This window comes from Taeniopygia guttata, chromosome 4 (assembly GCF_048771995.1).
Source record: "Taeniopygia guttata chromosome 4, bTaeGut7.mat, whole genome shotgun sequence".
NCBI classification, from domain to species: Eukaryota; Metazoa; Chordata; class Aves; order Passeriformes; family Estrildidae; genus Taeniopygia; species Taeniopygia guttata.
Genome location: NC_133028.1, coordinates 53,375,022 through 53,391,871, shown reverse-complemented (window position 1 = coordinate 53,391,871; position 16,850 = coordinate 53,375,022). Strand labels below are relative to the sequence as shown.

General features: G+C 42.1%; 1 protein-coding gene across 8 annotated transcripts in view; it reads right to left on the bottom strand.

Annotated features, from left to right (window-relative positions):
• Positions 1–15,671, bottom strand: part of FAM13A (family with sequence similarity 13 member A) — a 120,111-nt gene extending 104,440 nt beyond the window's left edge. For all 8 annotated transcript variants that reach the window (XM_072927726.1, XM_072927728.1, XM_041715507.2 and 5 more), the window contains exons 1-4: positions 15,396–15,671; positions 12,696–12,885; positions 9,883–10,092; positions 283–463 (exon numbers count right to left, since the gene is read on the bottom strand). In XM_072927726.1, the coding sequence (XP_072783827.1) occupies positions 283–463; positions 9,883–10,092; positions 12,696–12,885; positions 15,396–15,656 (842 nt within the window). In that variant the 5' untranslated portion in view covers positions 15,657–15,671. The remainder of the gene's footprint in view (positions 1–282; positions 464–9,882; positions 10,093–12,695; positions 12,886–15,395) is intronic.
• Positions 15,672–16,850: the final 1,179 nt, after the last annotated feature.

The following is a 16,850-nucleotide window of genomic DNA, read 5'->3' as shown; positions in this document are numbered from 1 at the left end:
AGTACAAGCCTCCTTGCACTGATGGAGTCTGAAGGCCTTTCACTGCTATACTTCTGCTCTACTACCAAAGCAACAATACAAAACTGATAAACAGTATAGCAATCAGCAAGAGGAAATGGGAGAGCAACTCTACTTCCATTTGGCTCAAAAATAGCTTTAGCACTGAAGTTTAACACAGAGTCCCAGCCACTGCCTCCATTTGTTCACTCTGACAAAGATTTCTGACATCTACATTTCCGGTCACCTGCCAGCAAACAGGGCATAGTAAAAAGCCCAACTTACTGAAAGCAGTTTGGTCCAAATATAGTGGCAAGATTGCAAAGATTCATTCTGTTCTCTACGTGATGTTCAGCAACCTTTATAAGGAACTGGCACAGGTACTTCAGTAAGCAGTAATGAGCATCAGGCAGTTCTTTAAGGAGTTCTTTCAAGTAACTTTCCTTCTGCATGTCGTTTCTAGAGTCTAGGAAAAAGAAGAGAAGAAAAAACATATGTATATGGTTTTCTTCATTGCTGCCAACTTAATTACATGGGTGAGTAAGCAGTGAGAGCTAAATTTACTCCTGCTTGTGCTCAGAAACTACAGCTCCTCAGTTTTCCTAAGGGAATGTGCATGTTTGTCCTGAGGTTCATCCTGGCCACCAAGGGTGCCATTTCATTCTTACCTTTAGCTGTAACCCTGTAACCTTTTTCCCGAGCAGATTGAGCAGTTACTAACAGTCAGCTGAGAGCTTTAAAGCATGTTTATCCCCACCTGGCACAGCTAAATCTGCTTTAACTCCTTCTCTACCAGATCTGCAGATTCCATGCTCCTTCTGGATGTTGTCCCTACTGCCCAAATCCTTCTCAAACTATTAGTTTCCCTTCCCATGAAAACTTTCAAAAGTAAGAAAGCAACAATGGTAAAACAAAGGGTCTCCTGAAATGCACAGTGTTATAACAGCACTAAAATACCTTCTGTGGGTGACAACTCTGCTGCATATTCAGGAAGGAGTCTTCCTTATGGGAAACAGACCATTCTGGGCACTGCCACACTCCAAAGCAAGTCAAAACGTGGCCTCATGTTAGACAGTAGCCTTGTTATACTGTACAATCTTCTAGTAATTAGGTATGGATAAAAGTTGTTCATATTGAACTGAGTTACATCCAAGTATTAAAGTAAAAATTGCATGAACTTCACAGATGCTGTGTTTAAACAGACCCAGGTGATAAACACAAGCTTGGCCTCACACACAGCTTCTATTTAATTGTGTCCCGCTGCTGGAATTGAATTCACGTGCAAAATTTTTTGCTCCTCTGCTCCGTCCCAAAAACACCTTCCAAAGAGTGATTTGTATCCCCAAAATCTTGGATTTACATTGCAATAGAAGCAAAGTTTTGAAAACAAGCCAGCATTGTTTTCCCTTTATATCATAACAGGATGCATTAGTCCTTGCAAATATTAATTTTGACTCTCCACAAAAGTGAAAAGTTACTGAAACATCCCCTTATGCATGAAAACTCCAAAGACTCTGCAACATCATTTTCAGACAGAAGACCTAATGCCCTGAACGCTTTCCACACTGATCTAATTATAAACAGTGTCCATTAGCATGAGGCCATCTGTGCATTTCTAGTACTTTTTTTCCTTATTTATCAGCCTTATGGGTTGCTGGTGCTGCTCTGCTGTATGCCCTGCTACCAGCATGCAGAGAACAGTGGCAGGAAGATATCCCATGGCTTGTGTTGCAAGAAAAAAAAGAACATTTTACATTTATTTCACGTTTTTTAGAGAGACAAAAAGGAGGGGAACATAAAAATCTTTGAACACCGTTTCATGTATGTATAAACACTTAAGAAGTCTTGTCTTTGTTTTCATCTTTCATTTCCTAGAAATATTCCAAGGCTGAGCGGAACAGTGTTTCAGAAGAGTGCTTTGAAAAGTGGCTAGCTGCAATATTATTTCTGTTTTACAATCAGATATTTCTTGTGGCTATTAAAAAGGATTTATCCTGCAAATAAATAGCAAACAAATGAGGCTTTTTATATACTTATTCGCCACTTCATACAACTGAAACTTGAAGGACTTCACCTGCTTCCAGGCTTAGGATTCCTGCCTTTCCTGACATGCCTAATACTGTACATGGCAAGAAAACCTTTTTAAGTTTTATATGCACGGTGAATTTACTTTTATATGTCTGTTTTGGTACCACAGACTTACTATGAATTCTTTCATCACAGCAGGCCAAAGTTTAAAATACCAAACAAATTACAGGGCCAAACATTTTAACCAACTGGTTAACTCTATCCTTTTCTCCTTCAGAATTAGCTGCTTCAGAAAAGTCAAATATCAAATATGCATGAAGCAGATGAGGAAAAAAAAATCTTATTTGCTTGCTTATCACAACCTTTTTTACAGTTACAGAGAGGAAAAAATCATCATGACTTTGCTACTAGCAATCAGCTTGGCAACAGCAAGAAATCTGATCTATTATTGCAGCAAAATTTCAGTAGGCTTCTGAAGGCTGTATTAAAGAGAATAAAAATAAGGAATTTCAGTGCATTTGTAATTGCACTGATCAAAGTGGACTGTACAGTCTCTGACCTGATGACTAATTATCTTTTTATAAATCTTGCAAGAAAACAAAACACAACTAATTTCCACGTAGCCAAAATATACTCCTAACATACTTTTCTTTAGATAACAAAGCAACTAGCACAGTGTTTTCTACTAGAAATTGCTTGCAGTTATGATAAGGAAAGCCAAAGCCATCTCCCAGAAAAAATGTACCTCTTCCATCACCACCACCCTGTTATCTAATTAGGGAATGCCCTTGATAATTAATTGCCACTCTGAGTCTCCCACTGGGACTTTAGACTGATGGGTACTTTTTCATTTACTGGAGGAATTTCCATCTCTTCCAAACTAGGAAGATGCTAATAACTACCATAAACATTTTGAACACAGGTTTGCACTCTAACAACAAACAAATCTATTGGCCCCATGGCCTTAGGAGTATTTTCTGGGTAGGATGTCCCTGTTCATTAACCATGATATTTCATGGGGTATGAATCAACATCAAAAATGTTATTGCTGGCCACAGCCAAACCTTTATTCATTTCTGTACTTTCAAGAACAGAGACAAGATCACAAGATCATGAGAAATTACCCTAATTGAAGGACATAGAGATACTGAGTAGCACAAGGCAGCAAATCCCATTTATTGAGCCATCAAGTTCCTTCTTTGTGAAATCTAAGAAAGAAAATAGGACTTTGCTCTCTGTCCTCCGTCTCCAGTAAAAAGACAAGGGAAGGAACTCAAGCTTTTCTTCCAAAAGAATCCAAAAATTAAAATGAATTTGTTGATTCTTCTGCTGATGACATTTCATGGATTTCAGCTTTATTTTTAAAAATTGCTTTAATAATTTGTGGTGAATCTAGACAGTGACATGCATACACAGTATTCCATGCACTTTGTAAAGTTTTCAGGACAAGTCTACTACTGCTATCTATGACTGTATTTCTTAAAATATAAAAGCATTTCAACTTAGAGAGCAAAAACAGTCTTGAGTCATAACAACAACCCATTCTTTAGAGCATTCCTCCTCCTTTTCAGTTTGTTTCAAAGTCAGTCACTATGGGTTACTGAGCTGGTAGTGACTATCAGAAAAACATCAGAGCACCAGAGTGGTTTATGCTATTCATGATTTTCAAGCACAGCATATTCAGTTATTTTGAAAATTTTGTCTAGGAGAAAGAGAGAAAAATAAGAATGAAGCCTAAGAGAAGGTACTCTCAATGCAGACAAAGACATGCAACTTTTTAGTTTGAAAGCCTTCCAAAAGCCATGTGCAATAGACAGCATCTCAGGCAAGGCCTGCAAGAGAAGCCTAGCTAGATGTGCAGTCAGCCAGGGCTTGAAACCAAGAATGAAATAGAATGGATTGGGCAGAGGAAGGGAACAAAACCAGCAGCCTCAGGCCATGTCTAGGCTCAGCAGCCTGAGGACACAGAACACAGAAGATCAAGGAAGCCAGCAAGGGCAGCTGGCACCTCAAAGCTGAACTGGGACTCATTAGTGAGGAACTGAGTCAAGGAGACAAGTGAAAAGGACAGGCAGTATCTCCAAATGTGTTAATTAACTAGAAACAGGAGTCTCAACATTGTAGAAGGTACAGACACACTTGTAAGGGAGTTTTCAGTCTAACTTAATTTCAGTATACACCCACAGCTCACAACAAGAGGGACATATTTTCCAATAGTTCATGCTATTTCTGAACATATTGAGTGTCTCTGACATACTAGATACACAATTTAATTCCCCAGTTCATCTCTGTTCATGTTACTCCATGCTGCCTGAACTTCACTAAATACATAGAATTAATGCAAACAGGTGTGCATAATTGTCTTGCTCAAATCTCAAATGGTCGGACCCCAAACTACTCCAGTCCAGAAGCACTGAAGCCACATTATCACAGTGCCCTAGCCAATTATCTGTGCTGTGAGGTGAGGAAGAAAGGCAACTGCTCAGTGTCATGCTACCACTGCATAGCTTCCAGCTGCCTTGCATGCTACCAGACTGGAGGGTTAGACAGAAAAGCTTGCATCTGTTAGCAGTTCTCAATGTGCCCTGGGAAACTGATCTTTGGCACAGAGGCAGCAGGTTGTGCATTGCAGTAGCATGGAACCCACTGGGCTGCAGGAGGAATTAAAGCATTTCTTTCCACCTCTGCAATCTATGTGAAGTGGGACTCCAGTTTCTCTGCCAAGAAACAATCTGCTTCAGACACCATCCTTCAGGCATGATGCTGCCCCAGAGGGGAAAAATCATGCCTTGTTGCCTTCCGGAGCAGAAATAAGCCCTGCTCATAAGAAGGCTGTCATCACAATCCAGCTTGAGACACCTCACTCTCTGTCATTACAGCATTTTGCAGTGCTGTATGTATCCTTCTTTCCAACATACTGGAGGAAGAGCACACTTCTTTTGCAACTCTGGTGAGTGTCATCTGCATAAAAATCCAGTTCCAAGATTTTTTACTGAGTGATGAACGTCATCATCATATGGAAAAGAGAAGTTATTTCTCTAGCTTGGAAACAGCTCTGATAACACTAAAATGACCATAAAAGCCAAAGGAAAAGGTTAAAATCATGCCACAAGAGCCTGGAGAATCACAGCTATCCAATGAACCGGATTTTGTGCACTGCTGCAGTTACCATGGTGTGAGAAACTATGCCCCTTTTTAAAAATTTCCCAGGTTTATTAAACCTTAACACAATACAACAAAGGATTGAGTCAGGAAAAATTACAGCCCTGGGAGCATAGGACTACAACTCCGTATGCTCACCCACAAAACAGGTGCTCTGCCTTTTATACCCCTGGGGGGTGCAAAAGGTAACCCTAGCCCCTCCCAAAGTCTGCCAGTCAACTCTTCTTCCCTGTGCATTGGTTCACACTGCTTTCTTGCACCTTGATGGGGGTCAGGTGCTGTCATGCTGCACCTCCTAGTAACCAGCCTGCCCTCCTCCCAGCTGCCCTATGCAAGGGGCACAGGTACACACCCTCCTTCCACATGTCCCAGCTACCAAGGCTGTCCAGTGGCAACTACACAAGCTGGAGGGGAAAGGGGATTATGGGGAGAACAGAGGACATCCAAAAAACAAATCACAATTGTTGAGGTCTGCTTTTCTCTGAAATGACTTTGACATTGTGAGTCTTCGTTCCCTTAGCTCATGCAGCTAAAGGAGGAGACTGGAATGTGTCCAATTGCATTTTTAAGGTTGTTTATTTTTTCTTATTTATATATATATATATTTTTTTTTTCACTTGCTGAGCTTTGGTTAGTAAGGAGGCTATGGTATTTTGCTCTTGAGTTTTGGGTGGCTCCCATCTTATATACTTAAAATTATGCGTAGTATGTTTACAATTTATTACTAATACTTATTACTTATGTTTGATTGTGACTCTCTACCTTAAACTAATAGAAAAGTGTTACTATTACACTAAGACATCGAGGACAAGAAGAAGGAAAAGAAGGTTAGGACATGCCCAGATTCCTCCATCTTGACCCCCTGAATTATATTCTAAAAATCCCAAAATTCTACTTTTCCACCCTGTGTTAGTTCAAATATCACACTACTAAAACCTTTGTGATTTTTAATTTCTCATACCAAATTGACAGCTTTTTCCACAGGCTAAAATTGAAGCCACAAATGTTTTTGACTTCACACTAGGGTCTCCGAGACCCCTGCCAAGGTCTCGAGACATCCAGGGCAGCCAGAAGCATGTCCCGGACTCTGACAACAGTAAAATCAATAAAACTTCTCACAGCATACACATAACATTCATCCTTTAATTGCGAGAGCCAACCATCTCATGACCCATCTATAATAATGGATAAAAGGTCAGCTCTCATCTATTCATTCTCACAATCATTGTTCAGATCGAAATTTGACCTCTCAAGTCCCCCAACACAAGCTATATTTTTGGTTCTGCTTGTTCACGTAACTCAAACAGCTGCTGGCTACTAAGTGTTCTGTAAACTGACCTGTTGATGTGGAAGGAGCTGCTCCTTCCCTTCCCTGCCTCCCAAACCTCTCCCTGAAAAAGGCACCAGACAAAACCATGCCAGTCATCACAGGCAGTGAGCAGAAGTAGGTATGTGAAATAGAACTCACATCTTGATGCTGCCCACTGAAAAAACATAAATTCCATAGAATAAGCAATGTCAAGAAGCCAGTGTGACAAAATGGCATTAAACTTAATTAGGTTGAGTAAGAAAGGAAGACAGAGTCCACATTTCACTGTACCTCCACTGGAGGAGGGAATGAAACAGCAACAAAAACAAGATTTACAGTACAGTAGCACTTTGTCTTGATGAAAGCAAGTGACCTGTGAAAGGGGTAAGAGCTGTGTGTACAGTTCCTAGTATGTACGGATGTCTTAAGAGCCAGTGATCACAATACAGAAGATAAGGAATGAAAAGCCAGAGGGAATAAACAAGCTCAGGCAGGGATTGCTGTATGGGACCTGCTAATTTCTGGCTGAGGCTTCTCAAAGTACAGCCCATTTCACACAGTTCTGCTCTGCAGTGAAGCCTCAGCCACAAAAGAGATTGTGATGGACATTTTTCACCCCAGAACTCCTGGTAAGGAGCAGCCTTTATTTGTCAGGTACTGTGAGGAGACTAGCCGACACCTAGGTCACTGTCAGTGTGTCCCTGACCTGTGCTTGCAACACACATCTCCAATCAACATCATTTACAGGGGGAGCCCCTTCCCATCTCCCACTGCCAATGTCCTTCTCCAAGGGCACAGAGAGAATGCCAGGACACACCACAATACACTACATGATGTGTTATGGAACTGCATAGTCTTGGCATTATGCTGAATATTTATTTAAACAAAAGTACTTTAGGATTTGAGGGCAGCATGCAGAGCTCTGTTTCACACAACACTGCACAGGCTGCAGACAACAATGCCAAACCAGCTGCATGGACTTCCTGAACACTAACAGGACAGCTTCTTTCTTTCAGAACAGGGCAGATTATTTCTCTTTGATTTGGTAACAAATTTGATAGCTGGAATTGAAAAGGGTTACACCTACAGGTAAAATTTGCAATTTTCAGTCCAGGTATTTTTAGCTAGAGGAATCACTCTCTAACCATTTTTATAGTAAGTAAAGTAACTATGTGTTTTTCTCAGGCCAAGATCTCAGCTGGCTTAAAAAATGCTGATAACAATCCCTAAAAATACACCAAAAGAAATATAACATAATCCTAAAAAACCATTTCCCATGCAAAGCTTCAATAGGAGAATACAGAGATTGTGACAGAGTTTGTATTTGCCTTCCCTGTAGACATGTCTCAAAGTGGCTCCAGATTCAAAGTTATTTTTTAATAACCTGTTGACTCAGAAACAGTTTGACCTACTCTCTTCACAGTTTACAAAACGAACACCCAGGCATGCACTGTCCTGGTACCATTTTGCAAGCAATACCCTTACACATACTTCGATAAGTGAACAGATAACTCCTGCAATCCTGCACAGCTGGTTGATCATTTAACTGCAAGCAAATGCCCACCTACTACTTAAGCTTATCTGAACATGATTGAAAATCATCAGTGCCTTTCATAATTATTCATTTATGCTGTATTTTCTGGGGTGTGAAAAACCCTTCAAGTTTTCTCCAAACTTTACACAGGCCTTCCCCCTGCCACAACAGTCAACTGGCATTTTTCAAGTAAGACTTTTTATTCCCTAATAAAAATTTTAATGGCACTAAGCTTGATCTTACTGTGAAATACAGGCAAACTTAGCTACGAAGACACATCACAGTTAGATGGATTTTTGCAGATCTGGGTTCATAGGTTATACTAGTAACTTTATTTGGAAACAAGAAAGTTTGGTGAATAAATCTGCTAAGTAACGATACCCACCACACTTCCCTAGAAAGTACTGGGGGGATTTTGCCCTTCCTGTAGGAGACAGAACCAATGAACCTTTCCACATACACCACAAAAGCACTGTTCAAAAAGGACACCAGCAGTTCCTGGTACAATACACCAGTATGATCTTTGTGGGGGCAGAGATATGGAACAGCAAAGGCGTGACTTATTTATTTATTATTAATTTACACTTAAGCTGTGATTTATGAGAAAGAACATAAATACAGCTCATGAGTCAGACCTGGTGAAATCTAAAAGTCCCCAAAGAAAGCACAGCAATGACCAGAAAAAAGGGACTTTCTAAAACAATAGCACCTTCCTACACAACACTTCCTGAACCCTATTCCTGTGTGCCAGACAAGCTTTACTAAATAGGGAAGGTATTTTACACAGTCCACATACAACCTACAGCTGAAATGTCTGCACTCAAGGTAAAGCACAAAGCTCTTCTCCAGTGCATCAGCAACACCTTCTATAGCCCACAAAACAAAAGGAAGAAAGAAAACACATGGCACTCCTCTTGGAAATAGCTAAACCTCCTCTTCATTGAAGGCAAGAAAAATGGGAGACCTCAAGACAAGGGTGTGAGAACTTGACACCATCTTCCACCAGGGATGCATGTCAGAGAGCATGTTCCTCCTCTTCATTCTCCAGTAACTTTACCCACTCATCTTATAGCTTCTTAGGAAAACATCAAGAAGTGCTGACTGCCTGCAGCAAGAGAGATGAACTGTCAGTGACCCACATGGTCACGGAACAGGGCCAATCACCACTTAGTCCACCTACCACCACCAGATTGTCAGATACAGGAGAAGTAGACTGAAACTAGCATAGCTCTCTTTAAAATGATTTCTCAACTTTCCATAGCAGAAGTGCTGGTCTTTCTTGTGGTTGATCGACCACTTGAAGGTGGATGAGGGGTGTGAATAAAAGAAAAAAAGAAATCTTCCAGGTTGTGCGCTATGACAGGGAATAAAACAAAGTCTGCTGTTACTTGTAAACTGGTTGGTTTTTTTTGGTTTTTTTTGACAATCACATTACTTAGTGAGAAGCAGAAACCTTGGCAGTGTATGCTTTTGGCCCAATCTTAAAAGCAGATAAAGTTCTCACTTCTCAGTGTCCATTACAATGAAACTGTCAGAAACCACCCTAGCAAAGAGAAGTAAATCTATGTCCTAAAGACACTGCAATTATTTTCTACAAGCATACCTGAAAAAAAAAAACAACCAGCTGATCATTTCACTTTCTATTCAACATAAATGGATTAGAAAATCATAAATAGTCCAGAGTTTACCAAATACATGAGAAACGTTTTTCTGCCACTTGTAACAGAACTGCATGTCTGGGAGCAGGTAAGAGCTGAAGCCAAAGGAAATGAGGAACAAAGTAAGTAAACTAAGAAACCAGTTACCCAGAAAGAAAATGCATTGAAGGACGAAGACTCTACCTCTCACTTACCCTGGTAAAGCTGAATGAACCTGGGATGTAAGGCAGATGTGATAATTCCATCTGGCAACTCTCTCAAAAACAGTTTCAGCAGGCTGGCTGCTGAGTACACATCACCATCTTTCACGAGTTCCACCTCTTCCCCACGCTCGTACTGCAGACGCAGCTGCTCCACCATTTTCATGCTGCCATTCACTCTGAAGAGACCTTCCTGTGTCATACCTGTAATTATATATTAAGACTGAGCTGAACCACCACATCCCAGTGACATGATGAAACAGATATTCTAGTTTGAATAACACACATGTAGTAATACAAACGAGGGCAATTAATACACCACAATATAAAAAAAATACAACTCTGTCCCCAGAAACCCCCTCTAGTCAGGTAATTTATGATAAATAACAAATACTAATGACAACACCTTGAAGTCTGGGATACTCTTTTGAGAACCCAAAATACTGCAATGCCACTGAGCTGTCTCACACCATGAGAAATCAACTGAGACAGACACTTTCCATTGGAATATTTCAACAGAAAAGGACTCTACAAAACCCTTCAGTTGTCTCATTTTTGCAAGTAGCCCATTACTTTGAGCAGGACTGCCATATTCACACATTTGGATTACTTACAGCTTTATGTTCCAGGGTAACAGGTTCTTACCTGTGACCATCATGAGGTAAAAACATCTGAATACGTGCCGAGTGCAGCAGTAACTCCATAGTAAGTAGGAAATCTCAATAAGCAAATAATGTATCATGGACAGCACAGAGTATTTCACAATGAAAAAGAAATAGTATCGATCACTACAGGCCAGTAAAGGAGATGTACAAAAAAGGAGGCTTCAACAGAGGAAGCCAGACTAATCATACTAAATTGAACAGCACTTTCTAGGCTTTCTATTTGTTATGATTCAAAACCTTCTGGGAAGACCCTAAAACTGACTTCTGTATACGATTTTTTCTCTACAACACTTTCACTGCAGAAATTCTGCCCTTCTAATACTGTGTCTATAGACCTGTTTGTTGTTCCTCAGAAGCGTAACACTAAGAGGATTGAATGTGTATTGTTTTCATCAGTTCAGACGAGACATCAAGGAACTGCAATCTGACAGAATGCTTCCAATCCAAGAAATAAAATCTGAGGCAACAGAGTTTGTAAAGAAAAATAATCTGCTTTATTGGACTAGAATACAAACTGCTCTAGCAAGGGAAAAAAATGGACAACCACTCAAAACATTTTACTTGACTAATATGAGATACTGGTGTTAGAGTTTGTATTGCTGCATTCACAACAAAATGCATTCTCATGTAAGATGCTGTACTGCCATCTCGAGGGCAGAAAATACCTCATCTCAATAAAGATTTTTGTTTTTGCAATACTAGGTGAGCAAAGGCCACAGCCTCCACACAGATCAAACTTCCTTCCCCCTCTCTCACTCATTTATGGAAATAAAGAGAGGTTGAAACACCCTCAAAACAGTAATTAGAAACTACTAAATACACCACAGGGAAATTTGGCTTCATCTCTAAATTTGGAAATAGGCAGCTTAATGCTAACTTAGTTTAAGGATATAGCTGCCCAACAGTCAGCTCAGCCTGGGTGTCTGAGCCTTTGTTAAAAATGCCTTCACAGTTAATTTTGCCATTAATTCACAAAACAAGCCTAACACAGACATGGGACACCCATTTCAACAACTCTCCATATGAGAGGGTATCTTTTAGATCTTGCTTGCATTTTTGAGAAGAAGAATGGTCTTTATCGGGGCCAGATAATCAACTTGGCATTCAGAAGCCCAGCTAATCCTGCTTCAGAGTAGAAAACTTGGCTTGTTTAGTCCATATCTGGGACATAGTCGTGTGGGATTCCAATCTTTTTATGGAACACAGAGCACAGACCACAACTTCCAGTCAAGAGTGTCTGTCAGTTTCTGGTTTTGATTAAACTCTAAATGATGGAAAGCTTTTTCCATTCTTTCTCTTCCAGTGTCCTAGCAGGCCACTTTTATACAGGTTGAAGTAGATCAAGCAAGACGCTGCTGAGTAAAAGTAGAACCATGTTTCAAATTTGCACTGTACCTTAAGTCAAGCTAATTTTCAAGCCATATTTGCATCTATGAGCTTCTGAGGATCTACCAAGATACAGTCATAGAATCTAAGCCTCTGCAGTTGGATTATCATTATCGAATAGTTAAAGAAAACCTCAGGGTAAAACCAGATGCAGCTCTTTAGAAGATGAGATTACCACCACAAAACCTTTTCCATTGCTGACCAAATGTCCTACAAGACATCTGTGCACCAGTGGTGCTCTAGGTTTCTGCAAGGAAATGTATCTCAACAACAGGAACTAAAGTCCCATTAAATGAATGCAACGAGAAGCTAAGAATTTAACACCTACTTCCTTGAGGGGATTAATAATAATTGGAATATATCTGAAAGTCTGTAAGAACTTGTATTCCTTTCCAATAATATTCTCTGATGGGGCATGTGTGTATGTGTGCCTGTGTCTATCTCTATACAGAAAAAGTGTTAAAGATAAATGTTTTGCAACTGGAAGATGACACAAACCTTCACAAATGGAATACATTCCATTTATAAACTAAACAGCTTGTTAATGAGTGCGCTGCTACCTAATGCTGTATGTAGTTCACCTTTATAAACATATTAAAAAGTAAGTTCAGCATCAAGGCAGAAATAAAAAAAGAAGCAAACCACATACAGCAATGTCTGTGGTTTGTGCCACAAAAAACCTACATTCTTCCCTTTGAAGAGTCTTACACTTACATAAAAAGTGCTGCTAAGGAGAAGCGACTCCACTAAGCTTACCATGCTGGGTGAGGTACTCCACTATATTCCACACAACTATTGGGATTCCATTTTTGCTCAATCCCTGCTGCTGGAGCTCCAGAAGACTCACACCAAACACCTTTGGACAGGTCGTGTCCCTCTGCTTGTTCAGGGGAGACACAGCTATCTTTTTCATGTCCTCCTTCAATCTCGCCGCCGACTTGCTTTGCTTAAAGGAGCAAAGGGGAGAAAAAACTTTATTCACATTTACTGCAGAAGGTTGTGTGGTCACAACACAAGCACATCCATCAAAACTGGCTTTTATGCTCCAGCATAAGGGTTTGGCCCCACTTCATTTTATTCCACAGGAAAAAAACCTCTGTGAAGTAGGAAAGTAAAAATGAACAGAAGGAAACACTGGAAGAGGAACAAGAATGTAGGTAGTCTGTAGGTAAGGGAGAAAGACTTTCGCAGACAAGCTTGTTACTAGAATAACAAGTAACTGGGAGTAAGCAAGCAGGAGACTGCAGCTGTCAACTCATGAAACTCACATGGGTTATAAAAGTAACTGGACAAACACAAAGAATCCCACCCAGGATGCCTGTCAGGGCAGTACTCTGGAGAAGGCACACTACACTCTTCTTCCAAATACTGTTTCCTAGGGATTCATTTTGGCCACTGTCAGGTGAGATGGAACCTTATGGAAGATTTTCTGTTATGTTTAGTATCTGCTAAGTCTGAAATTTAATTACTGAGGTTTTAAGGTTAGAAAGGGACTATGTAATCTAATCACACATAACAAGGGGGGTAGAAAAACCCACTGCATAATAAATCTTTAATCCCATAGGTTCTTCTGGAGGCACAACATTCTCACAAGTTTGAGTTGCAGTGACAGAGGAACCATGGGAGGATAGTTAATAAAACCCAGCGGAATAAAACAATACATGATTAATTTATAGGACTGATAATAGGCAGAAATCCTAATCAGCCTACAGGATTGCACATTTCGGAAGACAGTTCAAGGCAGAACAGTAGCATCACCCACCACAGTTGAAATCACACTGCAAGAACCGGGAACCACTGCTACCACAGAGTTCAATCTCTTTCTTTAAGAAGCCCATCACTGGCATGTTGCTTAAAATAAACTTATTCCTACTGTGTACTGTGTTGCATTGACAAATTGGTAGTAGAAACTGTACATATGGAGAATACTGTATAGTAACATAAAAAAGTGCTCAGATTCTTGCCTAAGTCTTGACACTTCACTGTATTAAGACAGATTTTATCACGGCATAGATATTTTATTTTATTTTAAACAGGCCTTTAAAATCTCTTCACTGGAGACACAATATTTTTATTGCAGTCTGTGAGCAATATAAACATCTGCTATGTTGCTATTAAGCATGACTGTCCTTTCAGATATAAAATGATCTGGCAGTTCACTCACTTGGCTGTGCTTTTCCCACTAAATAGTTATTTGAAGCATGTGTGTGCTCTACAGTCCCGGGTCCTACACAACACTTGTGTGATATTTACAGAAGATGTTGCTTATATAAACATCACAGGTATGTTTTATTATTTGTGAAACAGAACTGCAATATTGCATTATTGTGACCTCTTTATAAATATTTACAATGAACAGTAGATGCATCAATGTTTGAACTAAAATTTGACTAACATTAAAATACCACGTCTTTTAAAAAGACATGTTCCCGCTCAGGATTAAATGAATAATAAACAACATTTATTCCAGGCAGACACATGACAAGGTAAAAATCATGTAGACTAGACTAGGACTAGAAGACAGCAAAAATCCTTTGAGCAGTTTCTGAGCAGCTGTGATACTTAGGGAGCTTTTCCAATTAAGGCCTTAATTAGCCTCACAATCTTGCTCATTACAGGTTTCCAGCCTGTTTCAACATTTGAAAACCTGAGTCACAGAGTTGGATTTACTTGGGGAAACTCACTATTTAATTCCACATGAGAACCGACAGACATTTGCCATGTCCACAGAAACAAGGGGAAATTTTTGAGCTTGCCTCAGGATCTGAAGAGGCTGTGCTAACTAGGAACAAAAAAATGATGTGGTTATCCAAAATACACATGTAACCAAAATAAAAATAAAGCCATCCCCTCAAAACACCTCTGAAACAAATAGTTCAGTGTTATGTTGATTTATAAATGGAAGATCTGACTTTACCCAGGGAAAACGCGTCCAAGTATTAATGCCACTGTTGCTGATTTCCGAGACTGGGAAAGCAACTTAATCATCCCTGCACGATGCCGCCAAAAAGTTCCGCCCAGACACTTGGAAAAAAGCTATTTATACACCACAGGGACGCACTTTTACAGCACATCCAACAACTTTAAACGCAAGGAACACGGCAGGGCAGTTGTTCTCTGGGTTAAAAAAAAAAAAAGGGGGGGGAGGGGGGAACTAAAAGAAAACCGTCTGGAATGCCTTTCCGAGTGTTCGCCTTTCCCAAAGGAGCGGCAGCTGCCGAGCGGGGGGAAGGAGAAAGAAAAGAAGAGGGAAGGAGGGAACAGATGGAGAGCGCTCGGGATGAGCAGAAGGCGCCGGGCCCGGGCCGGCCTCCCTCGCCCCGGCCCCGCGAGGGTCCCCGGCGGAGGGCGGCAGGAGGCGGAGGAGGAGGCTGATCCCGCCGCCATCCGCCGGCCCCGCTCCGCCGGCAGCGCCGCCCCGCTCCCGTGCCCGTCCCGCCGCCGGCCCCTACTCACGCGTACGGCCAGCGCCCCGGCCCCCATGCCGCCCGCCCTCGCTGCTCCCGGCGGGCCCCTGCCGGCGGCAGCCCCGGCCCCGCGGTGCCGCCCGCCGGCCCGGCCCGCCCCGCGGCCCGCGGGGGCAGAGCTGCCGGGCCCCCGCCTCCCGCTGGAGCGGCCGGCAGCGCTCGGCGGGGGCGAAGTCGCTTCTCGGAGCGCTCCCCGGTCGTGGCGGTCGGAGAGCGGGTCCCGCGGCTGCACCGGGCGGCCCCCGGGCATCACCTAGGCCCCGGGCCGGGCAGCCGGGACCTGCCGGGGAGCGGAGCCGCTCCACCTGTGTGCGAGCCTGGGCTCGGGCAGAGCCGCTGAAGTGTCGCCGCGAAGCCGCTGAGCCCGTAACGTTAGCGGGGAGCGGGGGAACCGCAACCGCGCCGCTCCAAGGGCGAACGGGGCCGGGGCAAACACACGGGGCCTGGAGACCGGGCAGCCGGGCCAAACAAACCCCTCCGTGCCACGGCACTGCCGCGGCCCCGCAGAGCAGGATGCGGTGCGGCACCTGGCCCGCGTCTGGAAAGCATGAAGCAGTCCAAGCATTGCCCCCGGTATGGTTTTCCATCTAGGGATATGTTGCTGAAATAGGGAAAGTTCAAAGCGAAAAGTGCAGGGGAGGACACCCCACGCAGTTAGCGACTGTCAGCCGGCACGGCACGGCAGTGGCGGGGAGAGGAACTGTATTTCCCCCAGTGCCCTTCTCCCGGTCACTGCCGCCCGGAAGCTGTGTTTGTCCTAGAAATTCAAATTACGCTGCAAACCAGAACTGAGGAGTTGTGGCGTTTGACTACTTTTTTTTTGTTTGTTTGTTTGTTTGGTTTTTTTTTTGGTGCATAAACACATATCCACTCAGATGTAAGCACCACTCAGCAGGGCCTGAGCATCAGGGTAGGAGGTTAGGTCTTCAGAAATTACCTCTCAGAAATACTTGATTCTGGCACAGGCACAAAAGGAAGCCAAGCCAAGTAGAGAAAAGGCGAGGAAGAAGAAACTCATGTTCAGTTTCTGTTTTCCTCTCTAATCCACTCTAACCCGAAATTACAACTTTCCCAGTTGGTCAGTTTACAAAAGTTAGACATTGATGTTTTAATTTCACTTTAGGACTCTCAAAGTGAATTGATCTAACATCATCCCTCCTCTATCCCCCTCTTTACTGTAAGACTCTTCACATGAATCACACACAGCCCTTTTCTTCTTAGTCCTAATTGCAACTTCACCAGGAAAACCAATGACGTGCTTCAAACTGTAATCCTGTTTGGGATTCCAGTTCCAGTAATTCATGAGAGGGAATGATGAGAATCTGCAACTCCTTGGAGACTGCAATGGGGGGTGAAGAGTTCAAACACAAACCCACAGCAGTGAACAGCAGCTATGGCATTAAGGCTTTCATAAATACATGTTGAGAGGTAGCAGGTACATGTT